We start from the raw sequence: 22,028 nt of genomic DNA on the forward strand, positions 1-22,028 counted from the left end.
TATTTAAAAAATTAAGTAAGGCACATTGGGGGATGATTTACGTACAGTAAAAGTCACCCCTCTTAGGGTATGATTCTTGGAGTTTGGACACATGTATGTGCTCTTATGACCACCAGCATAACCAAGATCCCAAGCATTACTGTCACCCCAGAAAGTTCTCCGATGCCCTTCTAAAGTGGACCCCAACCCAGCCCCTAGCACCCGTGGCTCCCTTCTCTGTCCCTAGCCTTGCATCTCTCCCAGAATGTCCTCGAAATGGAATCAGGGAACGTGTCTGATTTGAGTCTTGCTTTAACTTCGGCAAAACACACGATCCACCCATGTTACTGTGCGAACCGGTAATTTACCCCTTGGGTTGCTGACCGGTGTCCGTGGGGCCGATGGGCCACCGGGTCTCCAGCTGAGGGGCCGACACTGGACGTGTTCCCAGCTTGGGGCGAGCACCAAGAAAGGCCGTAAACACCGGCACGCGGGTCTCGGCGTGGTCCTGGGTGTTCCTGGGTGTTCAGTTCTCCGCTGGTCCCCCAAGCGCGGGGTTGCCGAGTCACGTGGTCTGTGTGTGTTTCCCTTCAGGAGAAGCTGCCGCCTCCTCCCACGGGCTGTGCCTTTTTGCCTTCCCGTTCCTTGTGAAAAAATTCAAGGACGAAGCACACAGGGCACCAGGGAGGTTGTGTGGCTGGGCTCTGGTGCCACAGGGCCCTGACCGGAGGTGGGCCAGCCCCACCTCCCTCCACCCCCCTGCCCTACAGCCCCGCATCCCCTTCAGGATTGTCTTCCCTTCGAATCTTTGTAGAAGTGCCGTTTGGGCCCCTGCGGGGGTTCCCGGTTGGTCCTCTTTCTGGTAGGGCTTCCCGTGATGGATGCGTTTTACACGTTGGGCACGGAGACCGCGCCGGGCCTCGCGCTCAAGAGCCCGAGTGACGCCAGATAAATGACCACAGGCTGTTTCCTGCTCGCCGCTGTTCGTGCCGCGCGCCGTCTCTCCCTGCAGGTGTTCCGGGGGCCGTTCTAGCTGGAGCAGGGACAGGGAGACAGGCAGTGAGGGGCGGTGACCACCCCCCAACCTGGCCGCAGAAAGCCACCGAGCCCCGCGTGTCTGCCAGGCACTAAGAATGAACTTGGGGACAAGATACAGAGGGACAGAGTGAGTGGGAGCCCCGGCCTTGGGAAACCGATCGTCTTGTTTGGGGCAGAAAGGGCAACGTACACATACACCCTAGGCTAAGCCAGCATCGCCAAAGATGCCGGGGACAATCCGGGGATCCGTGCCGCCACCCCCAACCCCAGCCGCACAGGTGGCCACACCCCGTTCTTGGGCACAGAAGAGAAGTACCCTAAAGTCTGGGCTGTTGGTCGGATGACTTGACTTAGGTCTTAAATGACCATGGGGACTCTCGAGTTGGTGAGGAGAGGGGCTGGGACCCACGGGTGTGGGGGGCCTGGGGTGGGCCGCAGCAGAGGCCCAGAAGTCGAGGTGTGGGGCTCCTACAGAAAAGACAGTTCTCCTCCCAGGTCCCTGCCATTCTTCCCTCAGCTGCTGCTTCCACGGGGAAAAGTGGGATCGAGGACCCCTGAGCTGTATGGGGACCTAGAGGCTGGCCAGCTCAGGGGTCCACAAAGGTTGGTGGGGGCGGTGCAGAGGGGACGACCAGCCTCTCTGAGACCTCCGGAGTCAGAACTGGAGGGCAGCGGAGGGGACGATACACAGCTCACTGCAGGTCACGTGGCAGCCTCGGGTCAGAGCTCTGGGTAAACCGAGTCATCTCCCACAGGGTCCCAGGGTCCTGCGGTCTGAAGTGGGACTAACGGTGATATTCTGTCTGTCTGTCCACCATCCAGGTGCAAGTTCTTCAGTCTGACTGAGACGCCGGAGGATTACACCATCATTGTTGACGAGGAGGGGTTCCTAGGTAAGTGCTTCTATCACCCCAGACATTTCTTTTTTTTTTTTTTTTTTTTGGTTATACTATTTTTTTTTTAAATTTTCAGCGTAACAGTATTCATTATTTTTGCACCACACCCAGTGCTCCATGCAACCCGTGCCCTCTCCAATACCCACCACCTGGTTCCCCCAACCTCCCACCCCCCGCCCCTTCAGACCCCTCAGATTGTTTCTCAGAGTCCACAGTCTCTCATGGGTCACCTCCCCTTCCAGTTTCCCCCAACTCCCTTCTCCTCTCCATCTCCCCTTGTCCTCCGTGTTATTTGTTATGCTCCACAAATCAGTGAAGCCATATGATACTTGACTCTCTCTGCTTGACTTATTTCACTCAGCATCATCTCTTCCAGTCCCGTCCATGTTGCTACAAAAGTACCCCAGACATTGCTGCTCCTGCCCGCTGCCTTATTTCTGCTCCTGCCCCCTGCCTTATTTCTGCTACCAACCACCGCCTTATTTCTCCCTCCCCCCCACCTGCCACCTTATTTTTGCCTCCGTCTCCTTCTGGCAAGTGGGTTAGAAAATCAGCACAGAGTCTGTTTTCTTCTCTCCCTGTGCCGTGGCTGCTCCCCTTCCTTTCCACTGATGAAACTGCCCCGGGAAAGGCCCCAGAGCTAAAAGGGTCAGTAAGACAGCGTGCTTACCCAGCTGGGAACTACAGGCTATGGAGAAAGTAGCTACAACCCAGGGCTTGTTTCACTGAGCTCCCACCGCTGAGTGAGAGGCTGTCGGTCCTCAGTCCCTGGTTCCCGGTCAGGGCTCCTGTAAGCCCTGCTGCTCTTCCTTCCTTCGCGTGTGTCCGTTTTCAAGGCTGAAATACAATTCACGTAGCAAACATGCACCCTTTTAAAGTGTCCGGTTCAGCGGTCTGTGATGTGCACGGGGTTGTGTGGCCACGCCCTCCAACATCTTCCCTCCCCCCAAAACAACCTCATCTCCGTTGACATCACTCCCCATCCCCCTTCTCCGCCGTGTCCCCCCGTAGGTTTATTATGTTGGTCCTGGTCTAACGCGACAGCGAGCGTCCGTTTGCGCTGCCCGCTGCCCACTCATTTATGAGAACGGGGTGTGTTCACGTCCCGCCGGCGTGGAGGCTGCGAGCGGAGGGGAGGTCAGGTGACCAGGCCCACAGCCACGGAGCGGGGCTCCCCCCAGAGCCGGCATTCCCTCGGGGCCCCCCAGTTCCCTTCTGGAAAGCCCTGAGTCCGCATTTTTATAAAAACCTCATTCCACCCCAAAGGCAACTCCTGGTCACTCTTTCGTGTTTCTCTTTCCAATTGCACGGGACATGAGTTGTCTCTGTTTAATCTGCGTGCCGTCCTGTCCCGGAGAGAAGTGCTTGTCCCTGACACCGTGATGTAACGTTTCCTGTGATGTCGCGGCCTCTCACGGTCCACGCCGTGGTGGATGTGACCCGCCTCCTTGCCCGGTCCCCTGCACTTAGAGTCCAAGTGGGCATTCATGGTTCTCCAGGGACACATTTTTTACCTTTATTCTCAGTCCGGCTGATTCCTAAAATGGGGTCTGAGACCTGGCGTTCCGGGGTCGGAAGCTGTTTGTGTGGTTCTTAGCACAGGTGGAGGGGGGCTGCCTTTTTAGACATCCTCGCTGGTGAACGAGGGGAGCCTTGGAAGAATTGACTTCACCCCTACGCTCTGTCGTCCTTACGCGCCCCTACCCCATCATCGAAGATGTCTCTCTGGTCCGTCATTCATCCATGCCCAGACCTTTTGGGAGCCCAGGAGCCACAAACAGGAACTTTTGCCCTAACCACAAAGCACGGTCCCGTGAAGAATGTACACTTGGGCAACCCAAACCCATCTCCATCTTTGTGTGGGTCCTGCCGAGAAGCACGGCACTTCGGACGCAGAAAGGATGCCCCAGGATGTCTCTGCTCTAGGAGCAGATACCCTCATGGCTCCGTCTCCCCAGACGAGACAAGCTAGCTCCATCTCGAGGCCACAAACGAGCAAATGCGGCGACCAGGGACAGAGGAAGGCTGTGGCCGCAGGACCCAGGGGGCCGGTTTTGCAGGCCCTGGAAACCCACGTTTGTAGGAATCCTCAGTCCCCTGGGAGGCATCGCGCAGGTGAATGGCTGCCTGTCCCCAGCCAGCACCGCCTGCCCCCCGGGCTTGCAGGAGGCAGCACTGACAGAGCCCCGCTGACCCCATGAGCCTCGGGGTCTGCCAGCCAGTGACGCGGTCAGTCGTGGTTGCGGTGGGTGCTGTGCGGGAGAGCCCATAGGAGGGACCCTTGGAATAGTAAGCAAGCCAGCAGAGTGGATCCGTGAGGGGCCTGAATCGACCTATTCCGACTTCCCTCCCTGCCCCAGCGGGGCTTCTGGCTGCGGACACTGTGGTATATAAGCCCTGGGAAAGACTCTTGCTAACTGCATTTTATAGACAAGGAACCTGAAGTGCAGAAAAGGCTGTCGCGCGGCCGGTGTCCTCTCCGGATGCCTCCAGGGGCCGGGCCCGAGGCCGGGGAGAGCAGAAGGGCAGGAATCCGGACTTTGCCCCTCAGGGGCTTACGGCTCTGGGAGGACAGAAACACAGGAACCAGAATTACGGTATCAATAGAGAGTGGCACCCAACCCGGCTGGCAGAAGTGCAGTCCAGGAGGACTCCCCAGAGGAGGCAGTGCTTGAGGCAAACCCAACTAAATAACTAATGAGCCCACCCGGTGAAATCTATGACACTGGGAGTGGGGAGGCTTCTAGAATGGGGGGTCACTGGGCATGCAGGGGAGAAGACAGAGAGGGGGAGATGGGACGAGGGAGGCCAGGAGAGACAGAGGCAAGGGGGAGCCAGTGAAGAGTCTTATCTGACCTTGAAGGGCTTGCCTGGAGGAGAGCAGAGTAAGGAGGCTGGCGCAGTGAGGACAGAGCAGGAATCAAGAAAGATTCAAAATCTGAATTTACCTGGGACTTTTTCCTGAGCTGCACCGCGAACCAGCAGGGAGCCTCACACTGTATTTACGTCTGGAAGAACTGGTGAGCTTTCAGCATGTCCCTTTCTGGGAGCTCGGAAGAGGAGACTTTGGGGGAGCTTAGGTAGTCAGGGAAGGCTTCCTGGAGGAGGCCGTTTTTGCTGCCCTTGAAGGGCTAAGGAGGGAGAGAGCATGTCAGGTGGGGATGTATGAGTAAGTCTGGAAGCAGAAGCAGAGACCAGGTTCAAAAAGTAGATGGAAAGACAGGTTCAAATTTAAAAAAGAGTGAGCAGGGTCCATTTGGACCCTGTTCTGCAGGCAGTAGGGAGCCATTGAAGGTTGTTGAGCGGGAGAGAGTCGTCATTGAGGCTGGACTCAGGAAGAGGCACCTGGGGTGAGTATGCGGAGGGGAGAGAGTGTGACGTGGGGGCCTCCCTAGAGGGCAAATAAGCAGGCTTTGTCCGAAGTGAGATCTTCAGGCCTAGGCTGAGACCCTGACTGACCCAGGGAGGGAATTACCCACAATCTTGAAACCCCGACTTTCCCTGGAGCTGTTAATAATCACTTGGCCTCTCCCCAGGCCTCTTCCGGTGGCCAGAGCAGTAATAGTGTCTTCAATGTGGGGAAGGCGGCTCCGGGAGGGGGAGAAAAACCAGTGTAAATGATTCATCCAGCAGGGGCTGAGAGGAGGGGTCTGCAACCCTGCGACTGCTGCGTAGGGGGTGCCGCTTCCAGGCCACGATTCCTGGTCGGCACTCGGGGCTGAACCGTGTACGATTACGGGAGCGCAGTGTCTCTCGCACGCGCGCTGGTCCAGAGGCAGGGGGAGGATGTCGTCCAGAGGCCGGGGGAGGATGTCGTCCAGAGGCCGGGGGAGGATGTCGTCCAGAAGCGACTCCTGGCCTCCCCGTTAGCGCGGACGGGAAGACCCAGGTTCAGATCCTGCTCTGCCACCTGCACGGCTTGTGGTTCTGGCCAGCTGCCCAACTCCCCGGGGCCTCCCCCCGAACACAGGAGCGCCCGTCCCTTCTGCAGGGCGCCCATGTGGCCATGGGACGCGCATGCGCTCGAGAGGTGTCTCTCTGTCGTGGATGAACCGGGGTTCCTCTGCCCAGCCCCGTCGCTGCAGTTTGGGGAGCACCCGGCGTTTGGGGGTCGCACGCTGGCCTGCGGCGTTGGTCTCTGCCACGCGTGTCAGCGCCTCCTTTGCAGTGAAACTGCTCATTTGTACCCCTCCGGCTGCGCGTCGCCCAGCTGCCATCGAGAATCCAGCATCAGCGTGCGGACGGAAGAGGCGCTGGTGCTCGGGAAGCACTCAGACGCCAGGCACTCAGCTAAGCACTTGGTGTGGGGATTATCTCATTTAATCCCAGAAGCATCTTCTGGAGCCCATCCCAATTTCCTCCTTCTGCGTTTGCAGCTAAGAAACTGAGGGGCGTTGACGTTGCCCAGAGTCAAGGCAGATTAAACACCTCCCCCTCCGCCTGACCCCGGGACCCTTGACCCTGCTGCGGGCAGGGCAGGAGAAGCCCGAGAAACACAGGCTGGGTGGGGCACACACAGCCGTGTCACGCAGGGACGCGCAGGTCCTGCAGCCGGAACAGGGGAGGCCCGGGGCAGGGGGTTGGGTACCATGAGGAGGGCAGGGGGAGGGCTCTACCCAGCTGCAGAGCTACCCCAGTCTGTGGCTGGGGGGTGATAAGACACCGTTAACCTCCACCACCACAAAGCGTATGCGGCTCCCAGAGGCTATTTGTAAGGGCCTGTGCTGTGTGCGGTGACAGAAACAACCCACCTTAGTCTTGGAATGGGTCCACTTTTCCTCTAGGGACGGGCAGGCTTGCGGTCTCCTGGTCAGCCTCCTGGAGCTCATCTCCACAGCCCCAAAAATGGCGCCTTGTTCCCCCGAGGCTTGGCCCGGGGTGAGGATGGGCCCCGGACAGGCCCCCCCTCCCCCCCGCCCCGGTATTGCAGATCCCAGAGGCCAGAAGCAGCGAACACTGTGGCTTCCAGCTGCCTTTGCTCCTCTGATGAAACTCACACTTCTGAGAGGATCCGAGGGGAGACCTCTGGTCCGAGCTGACCACCGTCCGTGGGTTCTACCCAGGGCCGAGAGTCAGGAGTGGCTGGCCCCGAGGCCTGGAGCAGGGCGGGCAGACCCATCCCGGCCGACCCGCTTGCTGCTCAGACTGGCCAGCAGTTGGACAGCCCTGAAGTCCTCTGTCCCCCGCCCCCTCAGCCCCCCACCATCCCACATCCCCATGCTCAGCTTGCTCCAGGCCTGGGCTTCTCCCTGGGACGCATCCAAACCCACCAAGAGACTCCCCAGAGCAGAGCCGTGTCTGCACCAGTGCCCCTTAAAAATGCACACACCCCAGCACTTCACCGACTGAGGGGGACACGCCTTCCCCACTGGACCTGCCGCAGCGTCCTGGCAGCCTCCGCCAGGGCGGCTGGAGCCCGGACTAGAGTCTGTCGCTGTCCCAGCCTGAAGCTGGCGTACTTTGCCCTCCGCCTCCCTGAGCTCACAGGACCCCACAGCCTACTCTGCCCAGCGGGGGCGGGGCTGACATCACACAGCCCGTTGTGCGTCCGTAAGCTGATGGGCAGCGGATGCCCTGTCCCCACTGGGGGGCTGGGGCTGGGAATGGCACTTGCTCCCCACTGGGGCCCGGTGGCCCAATCCTGGGAGGTGGGGTATGGGAGCAAGGGATGATGCTGAAGGCCACCCCCAACCTCGGGCCCGGCAGGGTGACCGAGCCCCGACAGAGGAGTGGGGAAGGCAGGTGGGTGGGAACGTGGGGCCCGGACAGAGCACAGAGGCAGGGCCGGCTGCCCCCCACCAGCCCTCATCCTCCTCTCGCACCCCTGCGCGCCACGTGCCGGGCATAGACGAGGCCACCATCCCACATGGTAGCCGTGCACCACGTGCACTTCTCAGAAGCAAAATGAATCAAAGTGAAATAAAACATACGATCTTTTCTGTTGCATTAGCCACGTTCTTCTGTCGCTCTGAAGCCACAGTGAGCGGCTACGGTCTGGGGGCAGTGCGGGTGTAGACGTACCCCTCCCTTTCTCCGCACAGAGCTCTCTGGGGAAAAGGACTTGGGCTCTTCTCCGAAGGATGCGGGAAGCCGCTGGGTGGTTTGGGGTCACGAGGACCCTGGCAGCTGCTGGCAGAGGGCCGGTTCGCAAATGCCGGTGTGGTCTCTTGTTAATAGGCAGCGACTTAAGACATAACGGACCCTTCCAGGGTTTTCCCAAGAGGGCTGAAGGGGTTCTGCCCTAATGGAAAGGGGCGTTTTCAAGCATCCAGCGTTAAATACGTTAAAATGACGGCCCCCGTCGCGGCTGCGTGGCTCACACCCAGCTCCGGGGAAGCCCTGGGCTGAGCGTTGAGCAAGGCTGGACCATCAGGATACCCCGGCCCTCAGCGGCTCTTGGGGCTGTCTCTGAAATAGATGGTAGGATTGGGGGCTCGCAGCGTTCTCCCCAGGTCCAGGCCCCTTAGAATTTCAGAATCGAGCCGCTGTTTCTGGGGAGTTTTCCTGTGGCCGTCAGACTATTTCTCTTCCAACACCCACGTAACAGACCGGACGCCAAAGCCCGAGGCCCAGGGCCCCTTAAACGCCTTTCCTCCCGCTCTTCCTCCCAAAGCTTTCCCCTTTCCTGGGAAGCCGCCTGCCTCTCCAGCAGGCCAGGCCAGGACGGCCCCTTCTCAGCCAGCGGGACCGGTTGGGCGCACCAGGCTGTGGTTACCATGCGAGTGGTGACCCCGTGAGGCACGTCCCGCGTGCAGCGTGTGTTGGTGGAGACACGTGCACACGCGTGTACCCGTGTCACGTGGGCAGGCCCCCCTGGGCACGCTCTCTGCGGGACCAGGCAGAGTCGTGAGCATTTGGATTCCGGGGGTTTGTGAGCTGGTCGAGGAGACGGTGACTGCTGCCACTTGGACCCTCCTCCACCTGCCCCTGCCCGCGCCAACCCCAGGATCCCTGAGCTCTCTGGGGGAGGGACTTGGGTGACAATCACTGTTGCCAAAAGGTGGCGTCCTTTGGAGCCCCCCGGAGCTGTGTGTTCCCCCAGAGCAGGGAGAGAAATCCCAGGCTACCCCCACCCTGTCTTCTGGCTTCTCCTCTACCCCAGCTCCCCGGAGGTTCCCGGGAACCAGTATGAAAACCAGGAGGAAGGAGATGCGGGGCTGCCTGGCTGGCTCAGTCAGTTAGGCGTCCGACTCTTGGTTTCGGCTCAGGTCCTGGTCTCAGGGTCGTGGGATCAAGCCCTGTGTGGGACTCCACACTCAGCAGGGAGTCTGCGCAAGGTTCTCTCTCCGCCTGCCCCCCGACCCCTGTGCACACGCTCGTTCACTCTCTCTCTCAAAGAAATAAGTACATCTTAAAAAAAAAAAAAAAAACACCAGGGGCCTGTTCCACCCATTTGAGGGCAGCAGCATAGTGGGACCTGGAGGTAAGATCATTACTCGCTGCTGGACGCCCATCATTCCACGGGTGGGACAGCGGAAGCCAAACACAGATGAGCCACTTGTCACCCCAGCTCCCGCCCTGCCCAGCGGTCGGCACGTCTGAGGTCCTCTGAGGGCCTTCCCTGCTCGGTCCTCCCAGGCTGGGACCTCTGATTCCATTCTGCTCTGACAGACAAGGGAACCGAGGCCCGATGGCAGGGGCTGGCAGGCAGCCAGCCCTGTCCCCTGCCCGGAGGACCCGTCATAGTCACAGACCCGCCTTCCATGTGTCGTCCCCTTCCTCCCCATGCAGAGCTGCCCTCCTCGGAGCACCTGAGTGTGGCGGACGCCACCTGGCTGGCCTTGAACGTGGTGTCGGGCGGGGGCAGCTTCTCCAGCTCGCAGCCCATCGGTGTCACCAAGATTGCCAAGTCGGTCATCGCCCCACTGGCAGACCAGAACATCTCCGTGTTCATGCTCTCCACCTACCAGACGGACTTCATCCTGGTGAGCCGGGGCCCCGCACCCTGGGGCCTTGGGTGGCATCATCTACAGGGTTCTGTGCCCCCCCCCCCCCGTTGCATGGTCAGCTCAGAGAGAGGTCAAGGGTACCTCGGGGTCATGGCTCAAGTGTCAACAGGCCCCGGGTGGGACTGCAGGGCTCCATTCAGCCCCATACACCAAGTGCTTGTTGCAGACCATGCTGGCTTGGACCCGGAGCCTGGGCTGTGAGGGCACACGAGGGTGGGGATGGCAAGAGTGTCTGCTCACAGGCCGCAGCGGTTCCAGACTCCCATCCCCCACGAGCATGGCGGGAGGGATGGAAGAAGCTGGTTCGGGTAACAAAATCTCAGAGTGAAGGGAGGTGCCCCCCCAGGGACCACGGGATACCAACATCCTTGACTCCCCGTCCGTAGGTGCGTGAACGGGACCTGCCCTTTGTCACTCACACCTTGTCATCAGAGTTCACCATCCTGCGGGTCGTCAACGGTGAGACGGTAGCTGCTGAGAACCTTGGCATCACCAATGGCTTCGTGAAGCCCAAGATGGGTGAGTTGAGGAGGCTCTGCCGGGGAGACCTCGAGAAGTCCCCAGGGCCTACCCTAGAGCAGCCCCGTTCTCAGAACATTCACAAAGCACCAAGTATAACACAGGGTCAGACCCTGCTCTCAAGGTCTAGCAAAGACGGGAAGGGGACACAGACGGCGATGTCCAGAGGCCACTCCTCACCCATCCAGGGTATCAAGATGGGCTTCCCAGAGGCAGCGACTCTCGAACTGAAGGTTGGAGCCTAAGTAGGAGCTCAGCCAAGTGGTAGAGGTTAGCAAGGGCATTCATTCCAGGCAGCCAGCGAGGCACGTGCAAAGGCCCAGGGGTCTGGCAGTGAGCCGGAGAATCAGGAGAGCCGTGAGTGAATGTACTGGAGGCTGGAGAAGGCACAGGGGCCAGGTCCCCCAGAGCAGCTGCCGGCTCACCCCACCTCTTGTCCTGGGCCCTCCTCCTGCCCCGTGCCACTCCTCCTCCCAACCTCAGCGCCCACTGTCTTTGCTCTCACAGTCCAGAGACCTGTCATCCACCCTCTGTCCAGCCCGAGCAACAGGTTCTGTGTCACCAGCCTGGACCCTGACACGCTGCCTGCGGTCGCCACACTTCTCATGGACGTCATGTTCTACTCCAATGGGTACGGCCCCCCCCTTGGACGGGAGAGGCTGCAGGGCAGGCCAGGGAGGCCAAGGGGTCACAGCTCTGCCTGGGAGCCCTGGTCTGAGTGGGGAGACACTGAGCTACCACCTGTCCTGGAAGCTGGTCTAGGGCAGGGGGTCACAACTGTACCCCAAAGCCATGCTCTGATTGAGGAGACATCCTTCCTCGGGAACCCCAAAGCATGGTGAAGCCCCAGGGGCACATGTCCACGGATTCCGTCCCCACTCACCATCCCCAGAGCTCCAGTGGCAAGCCCGGTCTGTAGGGGCGCCAGGAGCCCAGGGCTCTTCTGTTTGGCGGACATTAGGCTTTGTTGCCTTTTTTTCTCGGATTTTATTGGGCTGGGACCAGGGACCAGTGAGCTGGCAGGGACCACAGACTGTGTCCCGAGATGTGGGTCAGCACAGGGACAGAGAAACCCTGTCCAGGAAGGAGCGGGGGTGGTCTGCAGCGAGGGCCGGCTGGGTCTTGGGCTCCAGGAAGTATGGTGCTCGCCTCCGTGAACGCCACAGACTCGTCCGCCTCAGGTAGGGAGACCGAGGCTGGGGCCAGAGGTTCAGGGTCAGGATTGGGGCCAGGACTTGGCCCCAGCTCTTCCAGGCCGGTAGGCAGGCGAGCAGACCAGGTGGGGATCTGGGCATGGTCAGGGTCCACTGTCCCCCTCACCACCCCATCCCCCGGCCCCCAGAGTGAAGGACCCCATGGCTACCGGGGAGGACTGTGGCCACATCCGGTTCTTCTCCTTCTCCCTCATTGAGGGCTACATCTCCCTGGTGATGGACGTGCAGACCCAGCAGAGGTGAGTGGCGCTTCTTACTTACTGACCACAAGCAGCTCAGAGAGGTGATGGCCTGGGGTCCCTCGGCCTCCTCTCTGGGACTGGCCGTGGGGGAGGGGCAGTGTTCAGAAACACACTCCCAGCCCTGCCTTCCCGTTCCCCCCAGACGAGGGGGGCACTCAGGCAGGGCCTCGAGACCCCTCATCATCCCAAGGGTAGCCACCACTCCACCAAGGGACCGCGACCGACGTCAGCCTCTGGGGTTTCTCCCTTTCTCTCCTTGTTAAGGTTCCCTAGTAATCTGTTGTTCACGAGCGCGTCTGGAGAGCTCTGGAAGATGGTGCGGATCGGAGGACAGCCCCTGGGATTTGGTGAGCCCCGGGGGGTGCCGCACCAGCGGGCGGGGGGCCTAGCGTCTCCGCGCGCATTCCATCCGGGCTCACTCATCCTGCGGTGCAGCTGGGGGGACTGAGGCTGGGGGAGCCGGCGTCCGTGGCCCTTGACCGGCGAGTGACAGGAGGCACAGGGCTCCAGACAAGAGGGCGGGAGGAGCGCCTTCAGGCAAAGCAGTTGTACCTCTCCCGGCCTTGGAGAGCGCCTTCCTGCCATTTGTTAGCACGCCGGGGGCCAGAGACAAACAGAAAGGGAAGGGAGGCCCGGGAGGCTCAGGCAGCTAAGCTAACGACTCTTGATCTCAGCTCAGGTCCTGGTCTCAGGGTCATGAGTTCGGGCCCTGCTGCTGGGCTCTGTGCTGGGCGTGGAGTCTGCAGTGGAGAAGGGAAAATGTCACCTGTGAGTCCCAGCGGCTCCCAGGCCGCGGCCGTGGTTCAGATGAGGGTCCTTCACGTAAATAAATGCCATCGCAGTCAGACTCGGATACCCCAGCACTCACCCCGAAATACCTCGCCGTTCCTGTCCCGGAAGGAGCTGCTTCTCCGCAACGACGAGCTGACCCTACACAGGACCTCTGTCGAGAGTCCCTGAGAGTCTCGAGCCTCAGTTTCCACAGCTGCCCGAACAGCGCCGTTGGGGGCGAGTTCTGTCCACAAGCGTGTTCAGGGGGCCGTGGGGCTCAGGGTCCTCGGGGGTTAGCAGGCCTGCAGGGCACTGATTGGCCCGGGGCCGGTTGGAGGCCGCCAGCCCCACTGTCAGGGATGCACCGATCAGAAATGATTTCCTGCAGCTAGACCTATTAGACCCCAGAGCTGGAACCCAGGACAGGCTATCAGTTGTCTCTGGAAAACGTCGTCCACAGACCTGGGTGGGATCGGTGAACCCTGAGTTCCCACAGACAGAGGGAAGGACCTTCCCGACGAAGCCCAGACTGCTCCAGGGGCCATCACGTCGGCCCTCGGACGCCCGTTCCTAGGACAGGAGACAGAGGTGGCAGCGTATGTTGACCTGGGGACGGGGGGGCGGTGAGGGAGCCAGGTTCTGCCTCCCGCCTCACCTGCCCGTGGACGCGCTTGCAGGTGATGGTCACTAGCAGGACAGGACGGGTCCCCCTGACTCTGCTCGCGTCAAGGCCAAAGCCAGAGCCGTCCTGGGGGCAGAACAGCAGGCCGCTCTGTGGAGTGCGAGGAAGTGTACACTGAAGGCTCCTGGCCCAACCCTGGCGACCAGTCTGCCTCTCGGCGTGGGGGTAGGGGCCTCCTTTGCCACAGACCCTAACATTTCTCCCGCCCACCCTGGCTGCCCAGTGCTGGGTCGTGGGGATTGAGCCCTGGAACAACTCCTCATCAAGGAGGTTGTTAGAAACAAGCATGGCCACAGGCAGGTTCCCTAATACGCCATCCTAATGAGGATGGTGGATCCCTCCCCTGGGTGGGGAGCACCCGTGCGTGTCTGTTGTACCGGGTGCTCTGCTGTCAGCGTCACATGTAAGGTCCAAGTGGCCCAGGAGAAGGCTCCCCAGAGAAGGTGACCGGGGGTGGGGGGGCTTTGGGGGGAAGGGGAGGTAGGACGCAGCAGCACCTGTCTGCGGGACCCACATGGCTCCAGGTGGCCGTGCCCGGGGAGCAGGCTCCAAAGGTAGGCAGGGTAGAAGAACCCAGCCAGGTCAGCACAGGCAGAGGGACGGAGTCCTGATGCCGGACCGAGAGGTCTGCCGCCATGTCTTCCTGTAGGCAGTGGGGAGCAGCTGAGCTCCCGCAGGCCGGGGAGCAGCCGGGGGGCGACCAGGAGCCCGAGTCCTTCAGAGGACTGCCTGTAAGACAGTCACGGAACGCGATGACGTGTCCAGATGTGTTGCCGGTGGTGCTGGCCTCCCGGCCGACCGCTAAAACTGCCCTCGCAGGGCGGCGCGGGGTCTGAGCCACCCTGACAGCCGGCAAGACCCTGGCAGGGAAGCAGCTCGCCGAGAATCTGAAGGGTTCCAGACCGGCAGGTTCCGCGTGCTTGTGAGCGTGCTTTGGGGTAAATGCAGCCCCCCCCCCAAACCCAACATGCCTGGTGCACGTGGCTCCGTCCTCGCCCCGGCTCTGTGCTGCGCGCGCCCTCGGGGCTTCCCTTTGGCCATCCCTGTCGTTCTGCAAAGTGCGGGTCACCGGCCTTCCAAACTGACGTGACACGGGGGTTCCAAACCCGCAGTCGGGAAAGCATCGTTCTCGACTCCCGTCTCCAACCTCCATTTCTGTCGGAGTAGTTGTGTCCATAGCAAAAGGATTTGGGGAGACTGCACGTCCCCACCACACGGTGGCACAGACAGTCACCAGATGCCGGGCTCGCCCAGCCACCAAGGGCCTGTGTGTCCAGCCGGGAGCCCCGGCAGACCGAGCAGAAAGCAGGAGCCCAGAGTCACCGCACAGGTCCAGGGCTGGGCCAGGGAGTGAAGGAGCAGAGGGGAGGCTGGAAGGGATGGCAGTGGGGTGTCATAGGTGTGGAGCCCGGGTCGGTTCCCTGACTCCAGCCTCAGAACCGCGCAGAGGGCTGGTGACCCGATCTGGACTCTCCCACCCAGTTGGGAAAAGGCATCGTCGTCAAAATCGGAATAATGGATTTGGGGGAAACCACGTGAAAGCTTGGAAGGGGCTGTGTTGGTGGCAGAGTGGTCCTCAGACCCTGGAGGTCTTCCTGGAGGAGGAAGCTTTGAGTGGTGCCTTCAAATCAGGCAGGGAGCCGGGGGGTGAGGAGGGGATACACCCCCGCTTTGGAGGTCTAGAGGGAGGTAGAAGCCCCATTCCCAGTGGGGACTCTGGGGAGGAACCCCGTGCTCGCAAAGAGGAAGTGACTTGACCATGGTCTTCTGGCTAGGAAAAGAGAGGGCGACAGGAAAGGGGGCCTGAACCCACGTCCTCCCTTCGGCCACACCGCGTCTTGCTCTGTCGCGGAGAACTCGCGAGGTGGTAGGGACCGGGAGCAGGGGAGCAGAGAGCTCAGCTCTGTGGAGCCCTGCGGACGAGAGCTCGTTACGGGGGCGGGGTGGGGGGTCAGAGAAGGCTGCTGGGTGTGGGGGCCAGAGCACCAGGGAATCCTGGCGTGGCATCAGGGAACCCGCGTGGCAGGCGGCCAGGGCCGGAGGGAGGCTGGCTGAGCGTCATCCCCGCCTCTGTCCCCAGATGAATGTGGCATCGTGGCGCAGATCTCCGAGCCCCTGGCCGCCGCAGACATCCCCGCCTACTACATCAGTACCTTCAAGTTCGACCACGCGCTGGTGAGTGTCCCGCACTGGCCCCCGGGCAGGGGACGCCAGTGCCGGGCTCACGGCTCTCGCCTCCCCTGCCCCCTCGCAGGTGCCGGAGGAGAACATCAGTGCCGTCATCAGCGCCCTGAAAGTCAGCCAAGCAGAGAAGCACTAGGGGGGACCTCCTCCCTCCTCCCTGTCCGCCCCCCAGGCCTGGGCCCAGCCCCCACCCTGAAGATTCTTCTTGCAGTATTTCTCAGACTGGAAAATCGGCCCCAGGGGCCCCCAAGAAGGGGCCTCTGGGAGACGCCCCCAATCGCTTCCCCTGCCAGGCCTGGGGCGCCCAAGCCAAGGCCTCCCCATGCCCTTCCTGGAGCCCCCAGACCCTCCAGAGAGCCCCTAGTCTCCTCCTCCCCCCGACTCCTCCTCCAGAAAATGACGTCCGAGGCCCTGGGAGCTTGGGAGCCCACCCACCTTCCCACCTGGCCTCGCCCACAGCGGGGGGGCGGATGCTGAAGGAAGCAGGGCCCTCCTACGAGATGGGGTTCTGGTTCTCATGTCATCTTGGGGAGCTGGCCGAGCGGGGCTGAGTTCATGGAGCCCAGGGAGGCCCCCGTGAGGACCTGGGGCTGGATGTTGTGGTCGCTGGTCTCTGGTTCCATCAGCTCCGGGCTGGTTCCCGCAGAGTGGAGGCCAGTGGGCGGCCCCTGGGTCGCGTGCTGGGGCAGCTCGGACAAACCTGGGTGGGCCCCGAGCTGGGGAGGACCCGCGCCGCCCAGAATCTCGCCTGCCATGCACAGGGCCTGTGCCCCGACTCCCAGCAAGACTGCCAAGGGGGCCCTGTCCAGACCCTCCCCACCGTAAGCACTCGCTCCTGGGGGCGGTTCCCGGGAGACCCACCAGCCTGGGGCATGAGCACCTGTCCCCTCTTGCTTTCCCTGGACCCTACCTGGGCAGGCAGAGCCTTGGTTTCCCCCAAGTGGGGGCATCCCCAGCATTCTGGACCTGGGGTTTCTTGGGTCACCCCCACTCCCCAGCAGTTGACTAGACCAGCACAGGCCTCCCCTGATATCCTGCCCCCTCCCCCGCCCCACTTTTGGGGGATGTGGAAGGCCCCTGCCCCCAACTCACCTGCCTGCCCACCCCTCAGCTGGGGACTGTGGCACTCATGAGTACTTGACCTGGGGGGGCAGCTTATCTGAGCCTTAATAGAGAAAACTGTACCGTACGTTTTAGTTTCTTATTTAATATATTTGCGCCCAGGCTGTGGTTAGCGGCAGTTTTCGGGGGATGGGGCCTACTGAGTTCTGTCGGGGGGCCCAGGGGCTCAGTATCATTCGGCTGGTGCCCTGCGGCTCCCAGGACAAGCAGGAGAATCGGGGGGTGTCCCAGGAGTGTGGGCCCTCTCTTTGGAGCAGGAAGTGGGCCACAGAGGTCTGTTGCAAGGCAAGGGTCCCCCCAGGCCTCGCCCACAGCGGGGGGCAGCCCCACTGACGGGCACCCAGGGAGCCGTGGTCTGTGTGAACATCAGAGGGGACCCAGAGGCCACGGGGCGGTGGGCAGCCAGGTGGCAGGCCAGCTGAGGAGGTCTTGTACCCCTGGGAGGCTGACCAGGGAGCATGGGTTGAGCCTCCCCTTCAGCCGGGGGTGCTTCCCGAGCGGGCTGGACCAGAGGCTCCCTTGAGGCCCCTGTCCTCCCTGGTGTTCTCTCTCAGGCAGCGTGGCTGACTGCGCCGTTCCCGAGAAGCTCAGAGGAGAAAGGACGTTCCCTTAGGCGAAGGGCTTATGCGAGCCCCAGTCCCCCCTTCTCCCAGCGTGAAGAAGACCCTCTGAGCCCCAGCAGCCCACCACGGAAGAGCCGTGGGTCTGGATCCTTGAAGATGCTCAGGGCCCAAGCACTGATTAGGAACCCTCTCCTTTTTTTTTTTTTTAAAGTTAATTCATTTTGCACAAAACTCGAAAACAACCAAAACGTGTCCACTGTTTGCTGGCTCCAAACCGGGGCGGTGGCCGAGTGGGCAGGGAGAGACCCGAAGCCCCGAGCCCCCTTTCTCTCTCCTTGGAAGGCCTCGGTTTTCCGTGGCCCGCCCTTCCAGCCGCCCCTGTCGGGTCTCCCGATGGAGTCCGCTCTCCGCCGTCCCTCCCTGCCCAGCAAGTGTGTCGGCACCGCGACCCCAGAAGCGTGTGCTGTCCAGACCCCCCCGAGAACGTATCGATTGTACACACCTATAAATACTTGTGTTTTATGTCGATATAGATATATACTGTAAATAGCACATATACTTGAGCAATATATGTTAATATATGCTGTGGGCACGCACACGCATGTGTGCACGGTGTGCGGACGCAGACCCCACCGTGTGCGCGCGTGTGCGGGCGCCGGGGCCTCCGCCCGCCGTGTCCCCGACGCACACGGGCACGTTTCGAGCCACCGTGTGTTTTTCAGTCAAGTTACGCAGGCAATACGTTCGCGGAGAAGCCGGGGCTTGAGAGCAAAACCAAACCAGCAGCCCAAGAGCGGAGCCCCCGGGGCCCGCCCCCCCTGTCCCCCCCGAAAGCTGGATCCAGTGCCATCCTGCACCCCCATTTCCACGGCCAGGGTTTGGTCTGGGGGACACTGGTACGGAGGGAGGAGAAAGGCCGTCTTCCCATCGCCCTGAGCCTGAAGACCTGGGCGGGGAGGGAGCTTCCGCCCCAGCTCTCCACCCGGGGTCCCCCCCGCCCCAACGTGGCTGTGTCTGCGTCGTTTTCACCCACAAGGTCAGATACCTCAGGTTCTTCTCCCAGGCCTCCTCCTGCAGACTAGCCCCGTCTAGCCAGGAAAAGGACCGATGCCGTTGACCTTGTGCCCAGGAGGGGCTGGCGAGGCCTGGGCAGGAGCAGCCACCCGGACCTTCCCCTTCCCCAGTCTCCCTTCCCGCTGTCTGCGTGCCCGTGAGGAGCACAGTCACAGGGACTTGGTCTCCACAGTTCGGGGGGAAGAATGCCCCCAGTTTGCTGCATTGTGGGGGGTCTTCAGACCCGCGGGGCCAACGCTGTCTTGGCTCTGGGTGGCGGGCACGTGGCAGGGGCAGGGAGATGGGGCTCCTGAGCAAGGCTGTGGAGAGGTAGGGGTGGGTTCTGGGTGTGTGTGGCTTTGCCTCTGTGTCCCATGCCAGCCGATGGCCACCCCTGCCCATCGCCTGCTCCATCCCTGCGCACTACAGAGAGGAGGTAGGGAGAGGGGGAGGCGTGACCACCCCCTTCTCTCAACCCCAGTTATAAAAATCTGTCTCCGAGGTTCATCCCTCAGCATGGGCTCCTCCGGTTCCCAAGAAAGCCCTTCCTCCCTCTGCCCCCGGGGCAGAGGTGGGCGGGGCCAGCCCTGCACCTTCTTTGGGGTGGGGGAGGGTCTCCAAAGCCCAGAGCACACATCCAAGCTAGAGAGGCGTGCGGACTTCCCCACCGCGGGATCCAGGGCGTCCCGAGTCTCCCAACCACCAGCATTCTCCCCATTCCACCAACTGCAGGCCACGGGCCTCTGGTGGGACCCAGAGCCGCCAGCCGTGGCCCCCCCCCATTGGGCAGCATGGCCTTGGTGACCCGTGCCGGGTCCGGAAGAAGATGCGTGGTCTGGCGAGGCTTGTCCCCTGTGAGGTGATGGAGGACGGCCTGGAGGTCAGGAGAGAAGGTTCTGGTTTGATGGGTAGGGTGAGGCCCCTGTCCCAAGCCAAGGAGCCTGGTAGTCAAAGATGAATCCGCCCCCGCCCCCACCAGCCCCTCCTGGCCTCTTTTCTCAGGCTGACCATTAGGGGTCCCTGGACCACCTTTCCGGGCCTCTGGATCTGGAAGTGGGGACAACTTGGGCCCTTCCCAGGCGGGGCTAAGAGGGACCTCAAGGATCTCCCAGGAGACAGCAGAGTGCTCCTGTGCTCTGTGACCGAGTTTCTGATGCCACTTCCTGAGTGAACCCCAGGGAAGCGGGGTAGGAAGAAATCCCCCAGTAGATCTGGGTCCCCTGTAAGCGGGGAGAGGGGACCCACCGGTCGTGGCGGTCACAGCCGCTGGGAAATGGAGCAGGCGGTTGGCTTGGTGAGCAGAGCTTGAGGGGGGGAGGGTAATGGAGTCTCCCCGCACCTCACACCCCCAAAGACGGGAGCTTTGGCTTTTCGGGTTTTCCCAGATGCCGTGCTGGGAGAGGGCTCGGCCCAGAGCGGGCAGTAGCCTCCCTTGAAAGAGGCTGTGAGGCCCTCAGCCAACCAAGATGGCCCCCAGGGAGGGGGTCCTGGGGCGAGAGGCCCGGTGGTCTGAGGACAGCTGAGCCCCACTCCCCACTCTAGATAGCCTTCCCTGCATCCCAGGCTCGTTTTCTTCCTTTCATTTTCAAATTAGAGGCTTTTCAAATTAGAGTCTCTCCTGCTCTTTCCTTAAGCCCTGGGAGGAAGCCACAGGGCGCCTTCAGCTTTGACTCCCAGGAAGCCTGCTCCGTGGAGAAGGCCAAGGCCAGGCAGGCGCTGTCAGCCGAGCCACCAGGAGTGGCCCCGGGACAGCGGGGGAGGCCTGCAGCCTGGCCCTATGGCCTCCGGGGCAGGAGGCAGTTTGAGGCTCTCAGTTCAAGGCAGGACAAGGCCAGGAGCCCGGACAGTGTCGTGTGCTGGGCCCCGCGTGCGCGGTGTCCCGCCTGCGAGTGTGTGAGCACCCCCGGGCCCACCCAGATCCCGGCAAGGGGCCTCTCCCGGTCCGTATTTTGCAGCCTCGGGAGCCTTGTCCCCATGGGCCGCTCGGAGTGGGGTTGGCAGTGTGTGGGTGGCAGGCCTCGCCCGCAGGGCTGCCCCCAACTCCCTCGACTTCATTAAGCTGCTTGGAGGGGGTGGGGCGTGTCCCCCGCAGACAGCACTCGCCAGGAGAGGCTTCGGGTGCCGGCGCCCCTCACCTGTGGGGGCCCCTCAGGGTCCCAGGACAAGGAGCGCAGTTGGTGGAGGAGGAGAAACAGGCCAAACTCGGGTCCCAAGAGAGAGGTCAAGCCCAGTGCATTTTCCAGTCCTCTGCCTCAGTTTACCTCCCCAGAAAACCGTCCAGGAAGAACTGAGCAGGGCTGGCTCCCCAACGGGGGTGGGGTGTGGGGGGGACTGACAACAGAATCCCAAGTCCTCTTGCTCTATGCCAAAATTATTTCCGTTATCCTGAGACGGGGGTGAGCGGATGGTGGGTGCGTGACGGGGCTCTGAGGGGCCTCCGCCCCGCCCAGGGCCTCGCCTCGGGGATCTGGCCCTCACCTGGCATGTCCCGGGTCACCAGCAGCCGTAGCAGGGGCGCTTAGATCTGTCCCAAGTTCTGGGGCGAGGGGGAGCACGGGGCCACCCAACGCCCCAGGGCCCTCACGCTTTTACCCTCTTTGTCGAAGACACACAAAACCCTTGAGATTCATGTACTGTATGACGGAGAGAAAAAAAAAAAGTACCTAATGTTCCCCCCAAAAAAGACAGTATATTTTGTACTTTGTAAAGTGTTAATTAAAATGGAGACAAAAATGGATGTTGGCTGACCACTGTCTGATTTGGGGGCCACCCGGGTCCGCATCTGCGGTCTTCCCTTTCTCTGAGCCGCGGCTGGACGGGCTGGTGGCGGGGAGCACAGCCGGGGTGGGAGGGGGTCGCCGGGAGGAGGGAGAGCAAGTCTTCCAGCCCCACAGCCAGAGTCTGAGAGGAGAGACACCTGCCCAGAGCGAGGGGGGCTGTCATTGCTGCCCGGTGCCGTGTAACAAGCAGCCCCCAGACCTCACAGCTTCACAAAGGACTGGGTGCGCGCGTGTGTGTGTGTGTGCACGCGCGCGGGTCGTGGCGTGCGTGGGCTCGGGATGGGGGAGCAGCTGCAGCCGTTCTGGCTCAGAGCCGCTCAGTCACCTGAAGTCTCGGCTGAGACCAAAGGGTCTGCTTCCGGAGGTGGTTTAGTCACAGCTGGTGGGCTGGGGCTCCCCGCGGGGTGGAGTTCACTCGCAGTAGGGAGCCTGGCTTCCCCCAGAGCCCGGGGACACGAGGGCCAGGGTAGAAGCCCAGACGGTTTGGAGTTCCCACGCCTCGGAATTCCCACAGACCACCCACCACCCCAGTCTGTGGTCATAAAGCCCGGCTCTGGTTTGACCCGGGAGAGACCACTCAAGGTCAGGGTCTCGGGGGACCGTCTTGGAGACCGTTGACTCCACCCACCACTCCTCCCCAGGCCTCTGGCAGAGGTGCGCCTGGGGGTCGGGGGGCCTGTGGGGCAGGACAGAGCTCCTTCCCCAAGCCTGGAGCCCTGCTGTGGACAAAACACACAGACACACACAGGGCCTGGGGGTCGGGGACACACACACACACACCCCACCCCCTCGCCCCCAACACTGCCTGGTTCTGGAAGGGTCGGTCCTGGGGGTTGGGGACACACACACCCACACGCACACACGTACGTTCTAGAAGCCCAGGCACAGATACCTCCACACAGGACACCCTGGAGGCAGAAGGGAGGGCACCTGCCCAGCATCCCTCCCACAGGACTCTGGCATCTGGCTCCTTGCCCTCTTGGCAGGTGGGCGTTACGGCTACCCCAGCAGGAAAGAGGCCCTGGACCTCGCTGGT

At 61.8% G+C, this 22,028-nt stretch overlaps 1 protein-coding gene and 1 long non-coding RNA gene across 2 annotated transcripts in view; one reads left to right on the forward strand and one right to left on the reverse strand.

The window, feature by feature from the left end:
* CASTOR2 (cytosolic arginine sensor for mTORC1 subunit 2) overlaps window positions 1-15,947 on the forward strand; it is a 46,378-nt gene extending 30,431 nt beyond the window's left edge. The window contains exons 2-9 of the mRNA XM_032872388.1: window positions 1,840-1,910; window positions 9,645-9,838; window positions 10,249-10,381; window positions 10,889-11,012; window positions 11,724-11,834; window positions 12,102-12,184; window positions 15,371-15,465; window positions 15,545-15,947. Coding sequence (XP_032728279.1) covers window positions 1,840-1,910; window positions 9,645-9,838; window positions 10,249-10,381; window positions 10,889-11,012; window positions 11,724-11,834; window positions 12,102-12,184; window positions 15,371-15,465; window positions 15,545-15,610 — 877 coding nt within the window. The 3' untranslated portion in view covers window positions 15,611-15,947. The remainder of the gene's footprint in view (window positions 1-1,839; window positions 1,911-9,644; window positions 9,839-10,248; window positions 10,382-10,888; window positions 11,013-11,723; window positions 11,835-12,101; window positions 12,185-15,370; window positions 15,466-15,544) is intronic.
* Window positions 1,527-16,888, reverse strand: LOC116876323. Its single transcript, XR_004384374.1, has 3 exons — window positions 16,801-16,888; window positions 3,608-3,613; window positions 1,527-1,537 (listed from the first exon to the last, which is right to left on the reverse strand). It is a non-coding gene; the product is annotated as an uncharacterized LOC116876323 (long non-coding RNA).
* Between the last annotated feature and the right edge of the window lie 5,140 nt (window positions 16,889-22,028).

Source organism: Lontra canadensis, unplaced genomic scaffold, assembly GCF_010015895.1.
Source record: "Lontra canadensis isolate GAN:19392208 unplaced genomic scaffold, GSC_riverotter_1.0 scaffold45, whole genome shotgun sequence".
NCBI lineage: Eukaryota > Metazoa > Chordata > Mammalia > Carnivora > Mustelidae > Lontra > Lontra canadensis.